The sequence below is a fragment of the Porites lutea genome, chromosome 6 (genome assembly GCF_958299795.1).
Source record: "Porites lutea chromosome 6, jaPorLute2.1, whole genome shotgun sequence".
Lineage (NCBI taxonomy): Eukaryota > Metazoa > Cnidaria > Anthozoa > Scleractinia > Poritidae > Porites > Porites lutea.
In genome coordinates, this window is record NC_133206.1 from 2,723,794 (window position 1) to 2,745,974 (window position 22,181).

Below are 22,181 nucleotides of genomic sequence, written 5' to 3' on the forward strand. Positions count from 1 at the left end.
TATGGACCCTGTTTAGAAAGGACTCGCGCGAATTTAGGGACATCACGCAACGCTCCTACCCTCCCCACCTCCTCCCTTCCTCCTCTTCATCTGTTGGGGAGGAGCGTTGCGTGACGAGACCAAAAGGGCTTCGAGGGAGACTACTTTTCCACCGGCTAACGGTTAATTTCTCTCCTTTACAGTTAACACAAATCTGAGGAAACTGCAAAAAAAAATTTTAAAAAAAGGTTTTGGAAAAGTCTTAGAACGAATGAAGTCTTAAAACGAATGAAAATTACAACAAAATAGTCATGTTTCTTCAAACAGCTGCCTGAAATGTTTGAATAATAATAACAGAGATTAGTTATTCCGGATAAACCTGTGTGTTTGTTTATTTAGGTGTATTGACATGACAACATTTTTATGATATCCATAGCAACTGCAAGCATTTACGATAACAAATGTGACTGAGTAATGAGAGCGCTCAAACATCCCTAAACCATTGGGGCGATATGAAACTGGGTAGGCTCAGGCTCACAGCGAAACTTTTCGAGTGTCGAAAAGTGAGACAATCACACCCTTCCCCTCTCCTGTTGTCAGCTTAATTCCGTCACCCTTGCATTCCTTCATTCATAATCATTTCGTCCGTTCACGTAGAGTATAATCAATGCTGTGATATTTTTATTCATTTAATCTTTTTGTAGCAGATATTGTTATTGCTGTCATTATTATTTTATTTGGTGAACAACTCTTGCAAGGAGCGGCGCGAGGGAAAGCCAGATCTTGTCGTAGATCAGGATCAGCCTTGCCTTCAATTTTAAGTGTTATTAGCTAGACGTCTTGCGTGATGGTACCCCTATTGCAACACTAGAAATTTTTGAATAAAGGTTGAATACCCTCCCTAGTTATAAACCCATCTATCTGTAAACAAAAAAATACATCTGCTTATAAGGTCCCCCGGATTTACCCCCCCCCCCCCCCCCCCGCCAAATGTATTGGAATGAATTTGATTTATTATGACGTTTTCAAGCAGTAAATTCAAAACGTATTTGGAACAGGTCTGCTTTATCTCTATTTCGGTTATAAGCCCATCCGTCGAAAAGCGGTAGCCCACCTAAAACCCTTACGAAGATATATTTAAGCCCACGGCTTAATACGAGCGGATGCAGGAGCGGATGTTTACGTTATGCAGACAAGGGCGAAAGGTCTGTCTGCGAACGTGAGGTGAGGGGTCACGAGTGACCGTGAAAAAATAAATGCTGGAGAAGATAGTGGTGTGAATCAGATGGAGCAGAAGTCCTTGAAGAAGAAGCCTTGTTATGAGGTCCTGCCAGGGTAAATTCCGGCAACAACATGACTCAAAAAGTAGCGACAGTGCGCCAGTATGAAATCGCGACAAGAGACAACCTCCCTCGGCCAAACTTGCGACAGTGACGGCAAAGCCTTGAATAAGCGACAGAGACATTCAGGCTAGAGATATAGGACCCCCTCGCCCCCCCCCCCCCCCCCCCTGGCAGGCCTCTGTTATGTCACGTTTTTCATTTTCATTTTCATTTTTTTACACGTAATTTAATCAGGTCTTCTTCTCGCTCAGACATTCAGCTTATTTCATATGTGTATTTATTTAGACAGCAATATTGTGGTCAAATTTATATTTTCTTCTTATTTTGGAAAGAAACATGATCCCCTCCGAACTGCATCAGCCCGTGTGGGTCGATATCATTTCATCAAATGTTTTGCCACATGCCAATCAAATATTCCTGATGTCTTGGTAACGACAACGTCACGAAGGGGTAAAAATGTGAAGGCGATTGACAAGCATCGTTGCATATTTGGTGTGGTTCACTTGATCAATTCAGCCTAGGGGTGTGTTCTTTGAGCTGTGTATTATTTCTTTGCCGTTTATTCAGGTAAGTCACGTTCATTGTACTAGTTTCTTACCAGAAAGAAGGGCAAAAGATACTGGATCGGCGCGTTGGTTAAATTTTCTTATCCATAGGCTTTTGGAATTGAAATTTCGTCTTTCGTGATAATTAAATAGGGCATGGCGAAGAGGACGAAAGGCGCCATTGTTGTGAAGAATCGTAGGGCTTAACACAAGATCGTGGGGTATTTTTTGAAAGCCTTTATTTCGCCTTTTTGTTGCAATAATTGTCTCGCACACGCTCCTTTTTCCCCTTGGAGAAGGATTGAAAAAATCACGCAAGAAAACCGCCACTGGCTGCAAGTATACGACCGTACGTGTAACAGTGTATTTATAGATGGTTTCAAATCAAATGGAATAAATCCAGTAGAGTTTTACCGTATTTTCATGGGTGTAAACAATTCTAATCAATCATCAGCTACACTGCTGAATTCAGGGGTTTATGATTCAAAAATTCCACGGTGTGATGTTTTCAATTTGTCTCTTAGTTGCAGATATATGTAAATATCTTTCTTCTGCTTTCAGTTGGCTAATATCCAGCGGTGTTTTTTCGGTATTTTAGTGTGTTTATTTTGCTCGACCTTGTGACAATACAGCCCATTTTCACTCTAGTTAGAATTCGGTCGCTTTTTTTGCCTCGATTCCAATATCTGTGTTCAACAAAAACTCGTCTCGGAAGCTATAAATAGTATAATCCATTTCACGATCGAACCATGCGAATTTTGTCAGTTCAGCTAACGCCCTACCCCCTACCCCCTACCGACCGACAAATACAACTGTATTCTTTTTACTGTCATTCCATTAAATTTTATAGTAACTTTCAGGATTTTTACTTAAGAGTGGTCGCATATTGTTTCTTATCTGGCCCCAGTTGTTCAAAAGGTGGATAGCGCTATCCAGCGGATAAATCTTTATCCAGTGGATAGTGCAATTGGTTTCCCAAACGCTTATCCGCTGGATGGTGATTTATCCAGTGGATAGCGCCATCCAATGTTTGAAGAAGCGGGGCCGGAACATTATGGAAATTGCCGCGAATTTTTCTTGAACAAATTTTATTTTCATGCGTCTGTTTAAAGCCAGTTATTCGGGGGATGCCAACGTTTTTGAAGCCAAAGTGTTTTTACTAAAGAATGCTCTTTATTGAAAGGTGATAGAATTTTTTGTCTTCCACTTGGCCTCTGTAACTTTCAATCTTAACTTAAAAATAATTGAGAGTGTTATTCATTCATATATATTCAAATTACATCCGGTCAGTGCTAGTAAATTAGCGACTGAAATGGCATCAATATCAGCACCTGTTACAACCATTTGTTTTGTTTTCTGTAGTCCAAAGCTAACAACAATGCTCTCGTTTAAGTTAGTCTCTGTAACGAAATATTTCAATCTATTTTTCAAGCTCTGCTGTTTGTTTAATGTTTACTAGTTTCCTTAGAAACGGAAACAAAAAACCGGACTTGTTTTTAATCAGGGAATCTTTGTCTAGTGAATCCTAGAAATGTCTCAGAGCCATAAATGACTGCAGCAGTGCCCGGGAAGAAACCTTAGGCGGTCAAAAACTATCATTCAAGTGAATGTTGTAATGAACTTCTACATCAATCCATCTGAATGCAGGAATCTCTTCCAACGGATCTGAATCTCATCAATTCAGCCAGATAGAAATGATTAAGTGAACACCAATCACATTTTCCGCATTGCTCGCGTTTCGTGACATTGTGATAAATATCACGTTTCCACCTTCTGAAAGGCGTATGAATAATACAGAAGCTTTGCTTATGCAGTAGCTTTTGTTGTGTTAATTTGTTGCTTTTAATAAACACTAGCTGTAACCACAACACTTTCGTTAATGTGGAGATCAGGATGTAGCAACAGTGCAGTGAACGTATCACCTTTAGGCTATTTAATATGAAAATATGACCAAGTTTGACCAGTTGTGTGGGTGTTTACAAGAGGATCAAAGTGCGAGGAATCAAAAGCCGACCACACATTGTAATGAAACACAAAGCATAAAACGGAAACTGAAAAAAAAAAAAACAGAATGTCTTTTCTGTTCTTCGCTTTAATGGTTTTATGTTTAAAGTTCTTCCTTTTTTGGAAGAAATAAAAACCAAAATATCATTGTCTGAGTGCACAGTTTTCTTCATTTTTCTTTTATTTTTTATCTGCATCTTCTTGTGAAATGCATGACTATGGCAGCGACGCTGAAACGGCAAAACAATGTGATGATAAAACGTGCCTGCTACTAGAAACATTCCTGCATGGGGTGATCGCGTGGGACGCTCTGCCCATGCTTATCCCAACTCTAATGAGGAGAAAAAAAAATTAAAAAAACCCTAATACATCGGAAACGCGCCCACGCAATAGACTGTCACGAAATCAATCTCACCGACGCGTGTCGAACTATCGTGATTATTTAATAATTCGAACATTCCACTGATGTGGGGGACGAAATAGCTCAGAAGCCCATCTTAGGCATAGTAAATACCGCAACAACATATAGAAGTGAAAACTGCAGCGCCTGAGCGACCGGAGACCGTCTGGTTATGAAGACCGGCAGATTTGGCAATTGTGTTTGTATCCTTACATAACGTAACTGTAAATTACTATCCTTTTTTGTTTGGAGTATTAATTTAAAGTTGTATTTATTCAGAAAACCTTTCCAAATTTTAAAGAGAACGAAATTAACACTATTCAAAGTAGTTCAAAATAGGCCTGAAATGGACAAAGTGGAGTTTTTGGCCAACACTTCATAATATTTCCACTTGTAAGATCTTTTTTTTTTTACCTCAGTTGTGTATACTCTTGGTCTTAGCTGTTTTGGGATGAAAGATCTGATAGAAATGCGCTTTGGGGCCGTGGTGTAAGGGCCCAAAATGCGTTTTCATTTGAAAATCCATACATTTCGGTGTGTATAGGTTTTCCGCCCACACTATATGCTGTGCGTTTTCATCAAAAACGCTTCAATTTGAAAACGCTGCTGAAAGTGGATCAAAACGAAAACGCACACTTATCGTATTAGTGTGGAAGGTGGAAAACGCATCAAAATGAAAAGGTTGACCAAACGTATCGCAGGCGCGTGTGTTTGCAGCATGCGCATGGAGTACAACTTATGTCACAACTTGCAATTCTAACGTTTTAGTGCGGACAGTCGAAAGCGCATCAAAACGGTAGTGTGGACGCGAATCGATCGATGCGTTTTCGATGACAACGAAAACGCATTAGTGTGGACAGGGCCTAAAAGACCCCATAAGACGATTAGCCTCCTTGTGTTGTCACGCAACGCTCCTTTGTGGGAAGGAGCGTTGCGTGACGGCAGAAAGAACACACGATCGGAGCTTCTCTGAAGTAAACCGTTGTTGAACAGGGAGAAAAAAAAACGATGACTCTGTTGAACATCCGGCAAACGTCAGTTGAAAAATTTTAGGGCAATCAATGATTGCCCTAAAAAAGGCCCGAATTAAACAACAAATCTCGATTACCCGACACCGAATGTGTGGGAACTTTCGGGAGATTTTCGCTCCGCAATCCACCATGTGCAAGCCAAGAGCCAGCCTGGAACTGGCTACGGGAACTTTAACAGGAAAAGATGCTTGCTGCTTAACTGTGAGTGGGAAAAAAACCGAGCACATTTCAAAAGTCGATTTTATTCTTAAGAACACCGTGCCTACAACGAGGATTCCGTTAGATGAGTATGACACCTACCTCCAGACAAAAGGACCGACGGGTTTCAGTTCATGATCAAGTTCTTGCTTTGTACGCCGTGGACAATAGTTAATGTCATCTTCTTGAAAGTTGGCCCTGCACTTCGAATTTACAGGTAAAAAAGTGCCTTGTTGTTTGAACGCAAACTTTGGATTCGAACTACACCTTTCTTACCCTCAGCTTCTATTCATTCAAAACGTGATTAAACGTGTTAAAAATGGCTAAATTCTCCATACTGTCTATGTAATGACTTAATACAGTATGTTAAATCGACACGAGCGATTAATTTTTAACCGTATCATTGCTGGTAAAAAGTAAAAACTAATCATAATGTAAAATGCTGGCTAACCTATAACGCGATAATTTCACTGACTTGCAAGTTTAAACACAGATTCCCCCTGGGGATACTGCGAATGCAAGTGAATTATTTGTTCCGTTGGTGTCACTGGACGTTTTTTTACCAGTTACAATATTTTGAATGTTGGAACACAACGTACAGTCGAATCTCTGATAAGGACACCGAAGGGACAGAGCGAAGTGTCCTTATTAGAGAGATGTCCGTATAAAAGAGCTCACAACGATGACCTCACTTTTATGACTCTACTTATAGTTTTAAGTGTTCAGGAGCTAAAACCAGGCTTACACTTGTCTTTAAACTGATTTAAATTTATTAATTCACAGTACAAAGACACGGTCTTTCAGTAGAATACAACATGGTACATATCAGCTACGTACGTACAGTGCCACGTACAGTCGTAGACAAATCACTCTTTGAAAACGAAACAAACTACAGTGCAATGCTGTATATAAAACCTTGTAAGGTAAAGCACAATTGAGCGTCTTTCGCTATTTTGTAAGTGCAGTAAACAGTAACTAGAGCACTGACAAAATGTAATAGAAAAGATCTTGATTCTATCTGTAGTTATTCACGTCTTAAAAAAGTCGGTTATGTTCCTATGTACACCTTTTGCAAATCGTTGTTTGATGTACAGCGACAGGGCTTTTGAAATCACCTTGCATAGCTCATCAGCCAAACGTGATTCACCCTGTGCAGATTCACTTGATCACCGCAGTGTCCTTAATAAAGAGATTAAGTTTATAGGAATTTACTCTCTGGGGCCAAGATTTTGCGTCCGTTGTCCGTATTATAGAGGTTTTTTAAAAGAAAATATATGAGAATTTTGTCGGGACATTGGAAACTGTCCGTAATATAGAGGTGTCCGTCCTGAGAGGTTCGACTGTACGTAAACAAGTAAAAATGAGATTTCAAAGGAAAAAAGTTCCCAATAAAGACTGGTTTTAAAGTTAAAAAAAAAAATTACTGAACAAAAGTCATTATTAGATGTAAAAACTTACGTTCGTTTTTATTAAGCAATGAAACTGTTTCCCGCCCCAAATCTGTGAGCTTGCGTTGTTGCAAATCCTGGCATCAAACTTTTAAGCCGCCAACCTCGTTCCCAGGTTACGGGAACGACGTTGTTAAGCCGCATTCACGCGTGGTACGAACATTAACCACAAAGGACTGCAACTGAGGTTGGTTTTGGCCAATCCTTTTTTATACATTTTCTTTGCGAGACATCAACTTGAAACTTGGAATCTTGCTGTCCAGGAGACACGTGATATGGCGTGATTCTATGGGTGTTGGAGTTTCGGGTCATAGCTTAAATCAGAGTGTTTTTCAGCAGAGCTTCTCTGTTGTTACTCCATACTGATGAGCTACAATAATAGCAAAACAGCTGTCTAAGGCTACAATCCCTCGCTGTTTGGGTTCTTTCGGTGTCGTGTTTATGTCTTGCAAAGTTAATTTTCAGTTCGTACGATCAGCATTGCATGTCTAATTCACGCGAGAAAGTTTTTTAAATTTGCTTGTTGCTTGTCGAGTTTTCCTATTTACACAAGCAACTAAAAATATTCTTGTAAGGCAAAAACTTGTCGTAAAGAACTGCGTGAAAAGTAGATTTTGAAATAAACGGTCACTGCCTCCTTCAAGAACGGCTGACAAAGAATAAAATAGAAAATAAAAAACTGACAGCGATCTTCATAAAACATTCTTTGCTTTTTAAATTAATAAAGGTAGAACAACTTTAAAAGAAAATAACCGTAGAAGAATGCTTAAACGCATGAAGGAATGCATAAATTCGGGGATAAAGACCAGTGAACCCAAGGTTTGTTAGGGACTGATGCGGAGGAACTTAAGACCAAGCTAAACCTAGATACGCCAAACTTTGCTCTTAACCATGAAATGGCGTACCGCAAATGTTCACATCAATCACGTGTACATCTTTTCATAGTCACACCCCGGGGAAGGCGGGGGGGGGGGGGTCTCAACAAAAGTTTTGTTTGGGGAGGCTCCGCCCCGAGGTCCAACCCCTTACCTTTTTTACATACCATTTTTCACGAAAAAGGTACCCCTTTCGTATACCTTCTATTGACAAATGTTACCCTTTTCACACACCTTGTTTAAAACCTTGCACCCCTTTTAACTGCTGTAAATGCATTGCCTTTTAAATTGGAATCAATAACAAAAATGGAACGTTTTCCCGACTTTATAAAGCCATAAATTCCATCTGTTCGGCCCTTTGGGCCCTTTCACAGACCCAAATGACAGATCATATACTTCAACGAGTAAAATCCCTACCCTTTCATATACCCCTTTCGGGCGGAGCCTCCCCTTATAGGCCATTATGGGGAGTACCCCTCCCCCCGGGACTTACAGTAAGTTCTGGTGCTGAAGTCCACCCCAATCCCTGTGCCTTATTTAGTTTCAAGATCAGACTGAACTGAGAATGTATTAAACAACTTTACTTATCATATAGTAGGGTGCAATTTGTAATACTAATCATTACTCATTTTCTCATTCAAGATAGTAATTCACCTTATGTGAAACAGGAATGTGATATGGTAAAAGTCAGTGCTGTTTTCACTTTTCTAAGTTTGTTCAGTCGCTTCTGAGTATCGTTTGGGGAATAATAGGAGATCCATTAAAAAAAATGATGAAATGTTTAAAAGCATACAAGACTGAATTAAGCCCCCCCCCCCCCCCCCCCTTACCTTACAGGGCTTAATAGTGTGTACTGTGAAGGAATTTAAAGAAACAAACTAAAAAAAGAGCATTCTTAACTCAGTATTCTATTGTTGGTATTTACAGACTCTTTAAGGATTCCGCTTCAATATGGCGCAAGTGGTAACAGCCCAGCCTGGAACAACTGTGGTTGTCCAGCAAACACAAGTCCTGAGGGACTGGAATTCAGGCGTTTTCTCTTGCTTTGATGACATAGGCAGCTGTAAGTAACGCGATGTTCAGTTTCCTTGATCGCAAGAGAAGTAAAAGTAGCTCCGCTTCTAAAACCCCAACAGCAGCTTCAGACAAGGTCATGAACAATCCCTCAGATGTTTAAAATTTCTGTGGCGCTGGCGCCCATCATACTATGAGAGACTACTGTTCACGTGGCACTCAATCATCCCAATGTCGACCCAAAATCACCATTTCAACTCAACGTTCTGTGACTAAACGTAAATTTACCCACCGTAAAATTCCGAAAGTAAGCCCTGGGGCTTATATTTTTCAAAGGCCCTTTTTGAGGGGCTTATCTACGGGGGGAAATTTGCGTCCCAAAATCGATTAGGCTAGCCTCATAGTTGGAAGTAAATTTACCGTTTCGGCTTTGTTTTACTTTGTATTTGAGGGCAATTTTCCAAGTGCAAGGCCGGGGGGGGGCGGGGGGGCTTATATTTGGAGGAGCGATTTATCGGAGGGTTTTTTGCGTTACCGGTTTAGGGTAAAAATGTAAAAAAATCGCGAAATTAAAGACCCGCGACATTAAAAGCACGCGAAATTTGATACCCGTATAGAAAATTTTAAATATAATGTAATAGCAACGATAGTTATCGACAAGCACAAATTGCTTTCTGGTTTTACTGGTAAGCTCCATTCAGTTGTATCTTCCGTTGTGAAATGACGTTAGTTTGCAAAGATTTCACTCATTGCTTGTTCCAGTTTATCTAATTTTCTTAAAGGGTCAGACTTTTGAAAAAAAGAAAATGAAAAGGAAGTTGAGAAAGCCTAAATTGTGAAATTTAATGCCCTTTTTTCATGTTTACTTGTTAAAATCGCGAAAATAAAACCCGGCGAAATCCCGAAATTAAGCCGCACCAATAAGGTATGACAAGTTTTTGAGTTTATATAACGTGCTATTACCTTTACGTTTGCTGAGTGCAATAAATTGAGCGGTTCTACGTGAATGACATTCCTCTCTCCTTGACACCTCTGCCGTCAGTGTAACGGTGGATTTTCTACAGCCTTACACCCTATCATTTGTTTGTTTGTTTACAGGCATCATGGGTTTGTTGTGCCCTTGTTTCCAGTTGTGCAGTGTTTCCAGTCGTATGGGCGAAGGCTTTGCTTATGCCTGCTGCTGCTCGCAAATCGCGCCGTTTACTCTTCGAGCCAAGCTCCGAGCAGAGCAGGGCATTCAAGTTAGTATTTTATTCCTGGCTTGTTACGTTACACATTTATAACTGAATTACCCAACGAAACGTAACGTTATACTTTTATGAAATTCGCGATCGGCAGCGATCTGTAGGTCATGTCAAGCGCTCTACCGACCAAGCTAGTCCTGCCGCGTTACAGCTATACAGTGACATAGATTTTAAGGCACACGCTAAAATGTTTATCGCAATTTTTACACTGACTCTACTGAGATCCGATTTATGTACAGACAAACAGGTTGAAACCAACAGCTAAGATGGCGTGCGATAGTGCTACTTAGTAGGTTTTGTTCACATAACTTCGCTTCCTTTCCTTAAGTTTAATAGGTTCCAAAAAGTGTAGTCACAACTCGTCTTTTCTCTCTGAGATTGAAAGAGACTGAAAAGGCAATCATAGATTATATCGGCTCCTATAGTTACCAAGTTCACCGTGGTGCTGTTTTCGCTTCCCCTTCTAACCTATGGTGTTCTTTCAGGGCTCTCTTTGCAATGATGCCATCATGATCTCTTTCTGCGGCAACTGTGTGCTGTGCCAGATGGACCGTGAACTCAAAGCTATCGGAAAGTAAACGGAGACAAACAATACCATGCACTATTAATCACACTATTCACACCCTGATTCAATATTAAGATGTCCGAGTGTTCATAATTATTACACATAAATGATTTTTTTCGTTTGTTTTGCTTAACGGGTGTTCGGGAAGACTCCAGCGCGTATTCAGTTTTAAGTGTCTTCCGTGCCTGGCGTTTTAATTACAGGGCTTTTAAAGCCTCAAAATTCTTACTTTAGGAGCACGTGTCTGTAGGGAAAGGTGGAGTTTTGACGATCTCGCTTTGTGTTCACTCTTACTTTTCCTTTTGCATCATATGGTGTGAAAATTTCAGGCAGTTAACTACCCCTCAACATACAGTGCACCATTTCAAATTCAATCAGTATGGTACGGATCAGTACTTGGGTGTGTTTTTAGTTGTTTTCCACTACTATCATGTTAAAAAGGAACTTATTTCCATTAAAAGAGTTGTAACATTTTGCTGATTAAAGAAATATTCAACCTTTTAAGTGCATTCTAAATGCAGTGTCTTGATTCCTGAAACGGACGTTGATTCTTATCCCTTTCATAGTCGCTGCTGATTCTTTAATTCGCTCTTAAAAAAGGGAACCTGCATTAGTTATTTAATTAACCAAACTAGGCTTGACGAAAACTGAACAAAAGCCAACTCAACGTAACCTGTGTGGACTAGATCTCATTGTTCTGCGGCGGCCTATTCTATAGCACAGGCTAATCGTGACAAAGAGTGGTCACAATATAGGCAGTACAGAAGAATTCTGATGTCTCGAACCTTTGGTTTTTCGAAATTGCTGATAAACTTAACGTCCTTTTACCAGCCAAACACTTGTACTGATCGAGATATAGCGGCTAGAAGTAGGCTAGTTGTCCTCAGTCCTCAAGAATAGTTTTATCTGCGGTTTGCCGGTGCTCGCCCTGACATCCCATTTTTTGTTTGCAATCGTTTTCGTTCTACATTTTCTGTCTTGGTTGTGATTGGTTTCTATACTAATGTTTGCCAACAAGGGTTAATGAGGAATTTTCTGTAATGAAGCAGAATCTTTATCACCTCTGTATTACTCTTCTTATTTTCCTGGTTTTTATAAATAATAATCATCTTTATTGAGGAAACTTTTCATAAAAGATTATGGTTTTCAAAAAGGACCTCAAAACTAGATATATATTATAAAAACAAAAAAAGCTATAAAATTACAAAGGGATTAAAAAGATACAAAAAATGCATAAAAAATTAAAAATAAGTATAAGTAAAAATTAAACGTAAGTAGCTATATTAAAATCTTAAAAACATTACGTTTAAAACTATTTACATTCCTTGAGTCTGCTAATCGTCTGACTGAGGGAGTTAAAATCGGAAACGGCATGATATTGTGTTCTTTGCTTCCCCCAATTTCTTTTGACACGTGGTAATCTAAAATTGCCTTTGTTACGTGTATTATGCCTATGAAGTACGTCTTGTCTAATCAAGTCCATATCGTGATTAATTAGGCCATTGAGGCATTTGTATACGTGTACACACCTTCTTTGAAATCGCCTTTTCTCTAGAGGCAGCCACTTGAGAACGGCTAATGCCTCAGTGGAGGATGAGTACAATGGTCTATTTAAAATAACTTTAGCGGCCTTATTTTGCAAAACTTGCAAACTAGACATAAGGGTAATATTATGTTTATCGCCCCATACTAGATCAGCATATTCAAAAAGGGGCATAACAAGACTTTTATAGAAAAGTAGACGCGCCCTGAAAGGCAATAAATGCTTTATACGCTTGAGAAGCCCAAGCCTCTGATTGATTTTCCCAGTTAGGTGTTCAATATGATCAGTCCATGTGAAATCCGAAGATATATGTATACCGAGGTATTTAAAGCTGCGAACATTACTTATACTATGATAAATTATAATATTATGATATGATTTTCGCTTTCAAATATCGCAAGATTTAGTTTTTTAGTCAAAAAGAGATGTTGTATTGCGCACTTCCCCCTACCAAGAGCCCTGTTAAGTTCACGCAGAAGCATGCTTCCGGTTCACGAAAACGTCGAACCCATTCTTCCCTCGCCCTTAAGTGACGTTAGTCAGGTCGCTGTAAACCGGCCACAAGGGAATGGGGATTCCGCAATCCGGAAAATCAGGAATCCTGGGCTTTGGAATCCAGAATCAGAGACTCTCTTTGATTCCTTTACATGGGGCGATACAGTGGAAAAACCAAGCAAATCAAACAGTGTAAACCACAGGACTGTCTTTATCAAGGTCTTTTTTTATCCTTCAATGTCGGTCCTTTTTTAAAAACATACAGCTGAGAGTTTATCCGAGGTTTGAGATTACCCCCTGACAATAATTAATGACACTGGTTTACTACGTACCTTAACATTTCCGTTCATCCTCATATAAAAGAGACGCCGATCGATGTTTTAAATATTTTCATGATATGTAAAATGACCTGATTGTTTTTGTGGGATGTATGGTTTTCGTTTTCTTTATTTGGACGCTTTAATTAATGGCCTTTTTGTTTAGTGGTCAAACCTCGAAGTGTTTACCCCGCCGTTTTCCAGTTTTGTTTTGTCCTTGCTTGCTTGTTTCTTGTCAACGTTTCCCCATTAAAAGTGGATTCCCTTCGCAAATGATTTGTGAAGAGGTGGATGAGGCGTGGTCGATGCGCGAGTGGGTAGGGTGCTGGACTTGTAATTCGAAGGTCCCAAGTTGAGTTCCCGTTCTGAGCGCTATGTTCATGATAGTCCCGAGTTCAAATCCTCGGCCACGCTTGTGAATAGCCAACTGGTTTGCCTCCTACCAGTTGTTTTCTTATGTTTTTTTTTAACTATGTTATGTGTGATAGCACGACTGTTTGGTGGGGAACTGGCTCTTCAGTCGGCTGTACAGAAGACTCAGAAAATCCTTGAAAATTCCCACAAGGGGAGAGGATAATTAAAGTATTATTATTTATTATTATATTTTTGGTTTTCCAGTAAGGACTCATTATGGCGCAAATAGTGACTGCTCAGCCAGGAACAACTGTGGTTGTCCAGCAAACACAAGTCCTGAGGGATTGGAATTCTGGCTTGTTCTCCTGCATGGATGATATAGGCAGCTGTAAGTTTTACTTGTGGAACCAACAGGGCACCCAACGACGTTTCTTCTAAATGCAGTGAAAACACTTTTTAGCCTATCCAGAGAACTTTTGCATCTCTAGAATTGCATTCTGATATGTCAAGAGCATGCTGGTTGGTGATAAGTAAATAAATAAAGATTAAAGGGAATATTATTTATCATAATCAGCACTTGCTCTTTCTGCGGTTTAAGCACCTGGTTTAAACCTCGTTCAAGCTTATCGTTGTTTTTTTTGCTTGATCCTTAGGTCTAATGGGTTGGTGTTGTCCTTGCTTCCTGTTGTGCAGCATTTCCAGTCGCATGCAGGAAGGATTTGCTTATGCCTGCTGCTGCGGTAATGTCGCACCATTCACTCTGCGTGCCAAGCTGAGAACAGAACAGCATATTCAGGTAGGTTTTTTCAGTTTTTACTTTGATAAAGAACTTGGTGATCGTGTGCTTTGTTTGTTTGATTGTTTGTTTTTGGGAAATCTTGCAAGCGAGTAAGCGCGAAGAACCCAACCCCCCTCCCCCCCCCCCCCCAATATCCTTGCGCTAGCATTCAACTGCCAACCCACCAAGACACAAGCCCGCCCACCCACCCACCCACCTGATACGTCTTAAAAGGATAACTCAACTGTGTGGCCATTTTGTAACACCTTAGTTTTTATGCGGCACCGGCCCTCGAGTGTTCATATCCTTTCGACCTACAATCACGGACAAAAGTATTTCGGAAGGTTAGTCCTCAAAAAAGAGAGTTCTGTCTTTTGCTGAATATCTCTCTTCCCACCCTATTCAATGTTTTGATATAACAGAGCAATTACGCGCACAAACATTGACGTTTTGCTCAGTATTGGGCCAGGGGCGGGGGGAACAGAAAGGTACTGAAAATAGCAGCCTTCCCAACACTTTCGACGATAATAATTATAGCTTAACTGCTGCTTTTTTTTTCAGGGTTCTCTGTGCAATGATGCCCTCACCTTGATGTTTTGTGCTGAATGCGCTCTCTGCCAGATGGACCGTGAACTCAAGGCAGTTGGAAAGTGAAGAAGCAAGCTGCGCCTTTTATATGCCGTTTGCGACTTATGCAGAATTTTAGAGTGTCCTTTTTTTTTCATTATTAACCAAGAAATGTTTCGAAGTTTTAGAGCAGAAGTCTCTCGATTTTTTGTTGGTTGGTGTCTCTTTGATTTTATTTTTGATCGAGTATGGTATATATTCACGACATGATTGTCACTCTTACGGTGTTATTAAGGCTTTTGGTATGAATCTTTGTTTTACTGGGTTAAGTTGTGTTGATGAGAAGCTATGAGAAATCTCGCTTTTGCATTTTACGCATTCTCAGAGGACTTTTGTATTCAGTGCATAGTGGTAACTTCTGAGCTTAACGTACTAACGTAAATGGTTGCCCCATTTCCCGTCTAAATGGATCGTGGGGGCTCTCCCCTTTTTCAAGTGTTTGACCAGTTGCTTTTGTTGAAGTATAAATTCAACGTGGAAAGTATCTGAACTTTAGTTTCTATTTTGTTATCTGATAACCAAACAGTTTTTTTGTTCAATATTGACCCAGACCTCATGAAATGTTTCCGTCTCAAAATAGCCATACTGTGTCCAACACAATGGCATTTTTAGTGGTGGTCTCGGGAAATTTAAGACCAGACAATAGTAGTGTTATCCACTGCTTAACCAGTGAACAGCAGCAAGCTAAGTTTTCTAATTTTTGAGGTTCTTGTTTGAATATCTTGTAGACGAAGTTTGAATGTAGTATCAGTCTTATATCAGAAGCCGGGTGACTTTAAATGTTTGCTTGTTGAGAATAAAAAAACATATTAACCAACAGTCTGAACAGTGGTTTCTCGGCGTCCGGTAAACCATCCTCGGAGACCCAGGGGCTGTCAGTCGGGTCGGGATAAACGGCGGCGAAAGGGATATTACTCTAAACAAACCAGCTCCGCGACTTATTCGAATGCTTGTCTCTGATTGGGCACAAAAAAATGATTTTGTGCCCAATCGGAGGCCAGCATCTATCGTGCTGCTTTCGTGATCTTCTTTACCTGCACACTCGACTGTTCGCTGCATATCACCGTACCTGTCTGGATCGTGCAGCAGAGCTTTCTTCGAGAAGATTTTCCAGTGAAAATGGGGCCCCAAAGCCGAAGATACCCATAATCGAAACGAATGGTAAGATTTCTGTGCGACCCCAACATTTATTATGCATTATGCATTTATTATGCATTATTACATGTTTCGACTTTATTCACATTTACTATTAGTGAGAAAAAGTAGGAAATTGTTGCATGCATAATAAATGTTGGGGTTGCATGGAAACTAAATAAACCAAAAATGCACAAGACTTTAGAATGATCGAAGGTTAATTCGTAAACACCAGGGTTCCTCTAGCCTTGGTCACACAATTCCGCACACCCTCGTCCTCAGGGCGCTTTTCCCTGGCCAAAGCCAGGGGAAAATGCCCAGGGGACGAGGTTGTTTCCCGCTCCACCTCCAAAGCCAGGGAAAACCGCCCTGAGGAAAAGGTTGAACTCTGCAAGTTTACACGACCAGTTTCGTTCGATCCTCTCGAAAGAGCGAAGAATTTTCTCCTGCACATGCCTGACAAAAATGCCGAGCAGGCGTAAACAGGCACGCAATTTCGCGCGCAATTGCTCTTTTTTTGTAGTGAAATCTGCCAGGTTAGTAACTACAAATGGCGGGCTTTGTACTTATTAATCCTAAAGAGCGGTACTTGTAGTTATTATCGTAAAGGACGTCATTTACGATTATGTCAAACATAGTTAATAATCGTGAAAACCACGAATAATAACTACGTTTGACAGGCTTCGTAGTTAATAATCGTGAAATTTACGACTATTAACGATGTTTGGCAGGCTTCGTAGTTATTAATCGTAAGGTTGTCAATTACTCCAGTAAAGCTAACACAAAAGCTAATGGCCGCCATTACAGAAAAGAAAACAAACTCAAAGTATTTTTTTCAAGGTCGCTGTTTTTAAAAAAATACATCGGAGAAAACTTTTCGAGAGGTCAAAGTTTCCATTCAGCTTCTTTTTTGATCGATTTTTTGTCTAAAGGAGCTAGTTTCTTTCGCTCTATTTTTGCGATTAGCTAACATCGCGAGCAGGCGGCCTCGGTGAGTTTGCTGTGCACGAAATTATGATAATTGATATAAAAAGTGAAATGTTAATCCACACTTTTCAACTGTTTGATGAGGAACTAGCTCTTCAGTCGGCTATGCAGAAGACTCAGAAACTCAGTCCACAAACTCTTTCTTCCAAGTTGTTGTACTGTATTTTCTTCTAGTTCTAGCGCTGCGTTTTTATGGGCACACCACCGAGTTCACAGTTTTTGGCGCGAACTACCTCTCAAATTCAGTTCACGAATTTCGAGGGAGCAGCTGCGCTAAGTTGGTACGTCATAACAAGGAAACCTATTCCCGATATTTCCCTTACTGGAACTCGACTGTTTTCCAAAAACACAACGCCAGAGACTTAGGAAAAATTATAATGATCAGTTTGGTCGTAAGAACTTTCTTACAAGTTCAGTAGAAGTAACTTGAAATAAGGTTTACATTTTTCCTTAGTTTACAATATTTGCTTCAAGCAGTAAACAAATTAAAATATGGAAAGAGGCGATCTTTACTCAGAGTAAGACAGCTGACCGGGTCACTATACCAATACGTATATAACAATCTCAACGAAAAAATCCCAGGATATCATATTTTTGATTAAACGACTTCACGAACTAACACTCTCTAATCAAACAGGACAGACTCAAAAATGGGTTTCTTTCCAAAAGTAGATGTTGACGAGACTTTTTCAATATAACATCAGTGGCGAAAGTGTAAGCGACTTTCTTTACACAAAGAGGAAAAGAAAAACGATAGGAAAAATCAAAAAGAGCTGAATATTCTATAGACATATTTTAGCCACAAAACTTAAGTTCTTAATCCGCGGCCGTCGGTATGCGTCCAGTTACGGGAACACAAAAAGTCTCGCAATACTTCCTTCGTTAAAATTATCCCCGAGAAATACACTTTTAATAAATACTAAAATACTATTAGGATCTTTCCTATTGAAAATACTAGTTATTGACCTAACACCTTTTAAGTTAGTAAAATTTCGGAAATGAACACACCTTATCGATAATATTTTGAATTAGCATTTCAACGTTCCAAATTGTCTTTTTTAATACTTTTACATATTATGTTTCTTTTAAATTATTTGTTTCATTATCCTTGAAAATTCCCAAAAAGGGAGAGGATAATTAAAGTATTATTATTTATTATTATATTTTTGTTTTTCCAGTAAGGACTCATTATGGCGCAAATAGTGACTGCTCAGCCAGGAACAACTGTGGTTGTCCAGCAAACACAAGTCCTGAGGGATTGGAATTCTGGCTTGTTCTCCTGCTTTGATGATATGGGCAGCTGTAAGTTTTACTTGTAGAACCAACAGGGCACCCAACGACGGTTCTTCTAAATGCAGTGAAAACACTTTTTAGCCTATGCAGAGAACTTTTGCATCTCTAGAAAAACATTCGAAGCGGCGCTATAAAATTTGTACCTGTTCGGTCATCCTAGGGCAACTGAGTCTTTTCGAATTACAAGGGCTTCGCTATTATTTTCCCGAAATTGAATTTTAAATGGCATTTAAAGTTTTACGAAAGTAGGAATTTTCCTTATTCCACTCTCCATCACATTTTTGAATCCCAAAATGTTAGGTTTCCCTTTTCTACGAGAAATAGCTCGTTAATCACGGGGGTGAAATGCGAAAAATTATATACTTCAGAAAATCGGGAATTTATTAGATAAAGTTTCGAAAATTGTGCATGAATGGAACGGTCATCTAGAAACTTGTAGCCTTCCTCAAGCTATAGAAAATTCTAGGAAATTTTTGCTGCTTCGAACAGATATTTTTCAAAAACAGTCGTTGGGGTGCCCCTGATTTAATGCTGGAGCGCGCATTTAACAATTGACTTTTTTTACTATAGAGGAAAATGTTAGCCAGTCAACCTATCAGATCTTGAGGCAAATAAATGTAGCTCTGTGAAGCGCAGAAAAGGCCTGCGAACAAATCACCATCGTTCTTACCCGTTATACCGTTTCTTGTTATTATAGTTCTGACGGTTTAGATGCCGACGCATGATTTTATTCTCTGATAACAAAGTGCAGCGTGACTGTAAATCAAAAGCACTCTAAGCAATAGTTGCCCGATAAAAAAAGGATGGGAGTCTTTTAAACTCGGCAGTGATTGAAAAAGATGTACGCAATCGTCATGTCATAAGCGCTAGGGGAAGACAAAGAAAAAAATTTGAGTTCCTGACAGGATTCCGACCTTTGGTGTCCCTACCGATACCAGGTACGCGTACGGGCGGTCGGACGAGCTCGCGGTCGGGCTGGCGCATCTACTGATCGATGGAGAGGTCTACTCATGCAGAGCGATTTACAAAACGCCTTGCCTGCATACTGTTAGGATTAGATATGTCAAGAGCATGCTGGTTGGTGAAAAGTAAATAAATAAAGATTAAAGGGAATATTATTTATCATAATCAGCACTTACTCTTTCAGCGGTTTAAGCATCTGGTTTAAACCTCGTTCAAGCCTTTCGTTGTGTTTTTTTGCTTGGTCCTTAGGTCTCATGGGTTTGTGTTGTCCTTGCTTCCTGTTGTGCAGCATTTCCAGCCGTATGCAGGAAGGATTTGCTTATGGCTGCTGCTGCTCTGAAATCGCACCGTTCACTCTGCGTGCCAAGCTGAGAACTGAACAGCATATTCAGGTAGGTCTTTTCAGTTTTTTTTTTTTTTTGATTGAGATTTTGGCGATTGTGTACAGACGTTTTTGCTTTGTTTGTTTGTTTTTGGGAAATCTTGCAAGCGAGTAAGCGCGAAGAACCCCCCCCCCCCCCCCCCCCAATATCATTTGCGCTAGCATTCAACTGCCAACCCACCCACCCACCTGACCCATCCACCAGATACTTTGTAAAAGGATAACTCAACTGTGTGGCCATGTTGTAACACCTTAGTTGTAATGCGGGACCGCCCCTCGAGTGTTCATATCCTTTCGACCTACAATCACGGACAAAAGTATTTCGGAAGGTTAGTCCTCCGTTTAATATATTTTGCTGAAACAAACGACCACGCAATACCTTTTTTTGTCAATGCAAAAATTCTACCTTTACAGTCTCTATATTATGAATCCGTTTGTAGCCTTATGTATGATGTAAATAAAAACACTGCTCCGGTTAATATTTCGAAACTCTTCTCTCGAATTTCTAGTGTTCATACTTACAACACACGTGCCTCAACCTCTGAACATTTTTATACTAAAGAATCTCGACTCAATGTCAAACGAAATGCTTTTTCGCGTGTTGGGGTCAAAATTTGGAATGGGATACCTCAAATTCTTAAAGAAAGACCGAAAAAAGCTTTTAAAAGATCACTAAAAGAAATGCTACTCAATTTCCTTGAAACTGAAGACTCCTATATTGATGTGGATACGATCATCGTGAAAATGAAAAAGTAATTCTCTTGTCCTTTATTTTCATTTTATTTTATTTTTAAAATTTCACTTTAATTATTGTCCTTGCATTTAAGTAGAACGTATCTATTTAATGTAAAATGTATATACCTATATAACGCCTAATTTCTTTGTATTTGTCTAGTTTGTTGTAAATTATGTAGCCTGGCCTGCCTCGAATAGCCTCGCTAACTGCAGGCCAGTCCCAATGTATCTTTTGCTATATTTTCAAATTTAAATAAAGTTGAAGTTAAAAGTTGAAGTTAAAGTTAAAAGAGAGTTCTGTCTTTTGCTGAATATCTCTCTTCCCTCCCTATTCATTGTCGGGATATAACGGAGCAATTACTCGCACAAACATTGACGTTTTGCTCAGTATTGGGCCAGGGGCAGGGGGAAGAGAAAGGTAAAAAATAGCAGCCTTCCCAACACTTTTGACGATAATAATTGTAGCTTAACTGCTGCTCTTTTTTTTCAGGGTTCTCTGTGCAATGATGCCCTCACCTTGATGTTTTGTCTTGAATGCTCTCTCTGCCAGATGGACCGTGAACTCAAGGCAGTTGGAAAGTGAAGAAGCAAGCTGCGCCTTTTATATGCCGTTTGCGACTTATGCAGAATTTTAGAGTGTTCTTTTTTTCTCGTTATTAAGCAAGAAATTTTTCGAAGTTGTAGAGCAGAAGTCTCTCGATTTTTTGTTGGTTAGTGTCTCTTTGGTTTTATTTTTGATCGAGTATGGTATATATTCACGACGTGATTGTCACTGTTAAGGTGTTATTAAGGCTTTTGGTATGAATCTTTGTTTTACTGGGTTAAGTTGTGTTGATGAGAAATCTCACTTTTGCATTTTATGCGTTCTCAGAGGACGTTTGTATTCAGTGCATAGTAGTAACTTCTGAGCTTAACGTACTAACGTAAATGGTTGCCCCTTTACCCGTCTAAACGGATCGTGGGGGCTCTCCCCTTTTTCAAGTGTTTGACCAGTTGCTTTTGTTGAAGTATAAAATCAGCGTGGAAAGGATCTGAAACTTTAGTTTCTATTTTGGTATCTGATAACCAAACAGTTTTTTGGTTCAATATTGACCCAGACCTCATGAAATGTTTCGGTCTGAAAATAGCCATACTGTGTCCAACACAATGGCATTTTTAGTGGTGGTCTCGGGAAATTTAAGAGCAGACAATAATAGTGTTATCCATTGCTTAACCAGTGAAAAGCAGCAAGCTAAGTTTTCTAATTTTTGAGGTTCTTGTTTGAATATCTTGTAGACGAAGTTTGAATGTAGTATCAGTCTTATATCAGAAGCCGGGTGACTTTAAATGTTTGCTTGTTGAGAATAAAGAAGCATATTAACCAACAGTGGTTTCTCGGCGTCAAACCATCCTCGGAGACCCAGGGGCTGTCAGTCGGGTCGGGATAAACGGCGGCGAAAGGGATATTACTCTAAACAAACCAGCTCCACGACTTATTCGAATGCTTGTCTCTGATTGGGCAGTAAAAAGTGATTTTGTGTTAATCGGAGGCCAGCATCTATCTTGTGCTGCATTCGTGATCTTCTTTACCTGCAAACTCGACAGTTCCCTGGGTCTCCGAGGGTGGCGTCAAACCTCCCCGTCCCCCTTTCCCCACCCTCTTCAGACATACTGTAGCCTGCAAGTTTTTTCAGGCTTTCTTTTGGCAAATGCACAAGCTGCGTCTTTAACTGAGGGGATGCTTTCTTTCTTTATTTGTTCAATTCATTCCGCGGTTGAAATATGTGAAACTTATACGACTTATAAATACACCATCTCATCAGACAATTACTTTTACGTTAAGGTGTAACTGATCGTTCTAATGAGTGTAGTTACTACTATACTTGAACTATCGTCGACTGATAACAATAGAGGACCTTAAGCAACTACGACGACAACAGGCAGTTAA

At 39.8% G+C, this 22,181-nt stretch overlaps 1 protein-coding gene and 1 pseudogene across 3 annotated transcripts; one reads left to right on the forward strand and one right to left on the reverse strand.

The window, feature by feature from the left end:
• Positions 1–1,758: 1,758 nt before the first annotated feature.
• Positions 1,759–21,618, forward strand: LOC140942376 (cornifelin homolog). 3 transcript variants are annotated; one of them, XM_073391339.1, is made up of 4 exons: positions 1,759–1,889; positions 13,620–13,743; positions 14,009–14,151; positions 14,695–15,579. In XM_073391339.1, the coding sequence occupies exons 2-4, from the start codon at positions 13,632–13,634 to the stop codon at positions 14,785–14,787; spliced, it is 348 nt and encodes a 115-aa protein (XP_073247440.1). In that variant the 5' UTR covers positions 1,759–1,889; positions 13,620–13,631; the 3' UTR covers positions 14,788–15,579. The 3 variants fall into 3 exon arrangements, with proteins under 3 accessions (XP_073247440.1, XP_073247441.1, XP_073247442.1); XM_073391340.1 differs by lacking the exons at positions 13,620–13,743; positions 14,009–14,151; positions 14,695–15,579 and adding exons at positions 8,751–8,886; positions 9,936–10,078; positions 10,567–11,150 and having other exon boundaries at positions 1,761–1,889; XM_073391341.1 differs by lacking the exons at positions 13,620–13,743; positions 14,009–14,151; positions 14,695–15,579 and adding exons at positions 18,060–18,183; positions 19,387–19,529; positions 20,745–21,618 and having other exon boundaries at positions 1,830–1,889.
• On the reverse strand, positions 11,925–12,576 carry LOC140940891 (uncharacterized; annotated as a pseudogene).
• Positions 21,619–22,181: the final 563 nt, after the last annotated feature.

Excerpts from the sequence above, each read along its gene's own strand:
- LOC140942376 (XM_073391339.1), top strand. The coding sequence starts at position 13,632 with ATGGCGCAAATAGTGACTGCTCAGCCAGGAACAACTGTGGTTGTCCAG. Across the intron at positions 13,744-14,008 it reads CATGGATGATATAGGCAGCT|GTCTAATGGGTTGGTGTTGT; the intron begins GTAAGTTTTACT and ends CTTGATCCTTAG. Across the intron at positions 14,152-14,694 it reads GAACAGAACAGCATATTCAG|GGTTCTCTGTGCAATGATGC; the intron begins GTAGGTTTTTTC and ends TTTTTTTTTCAG.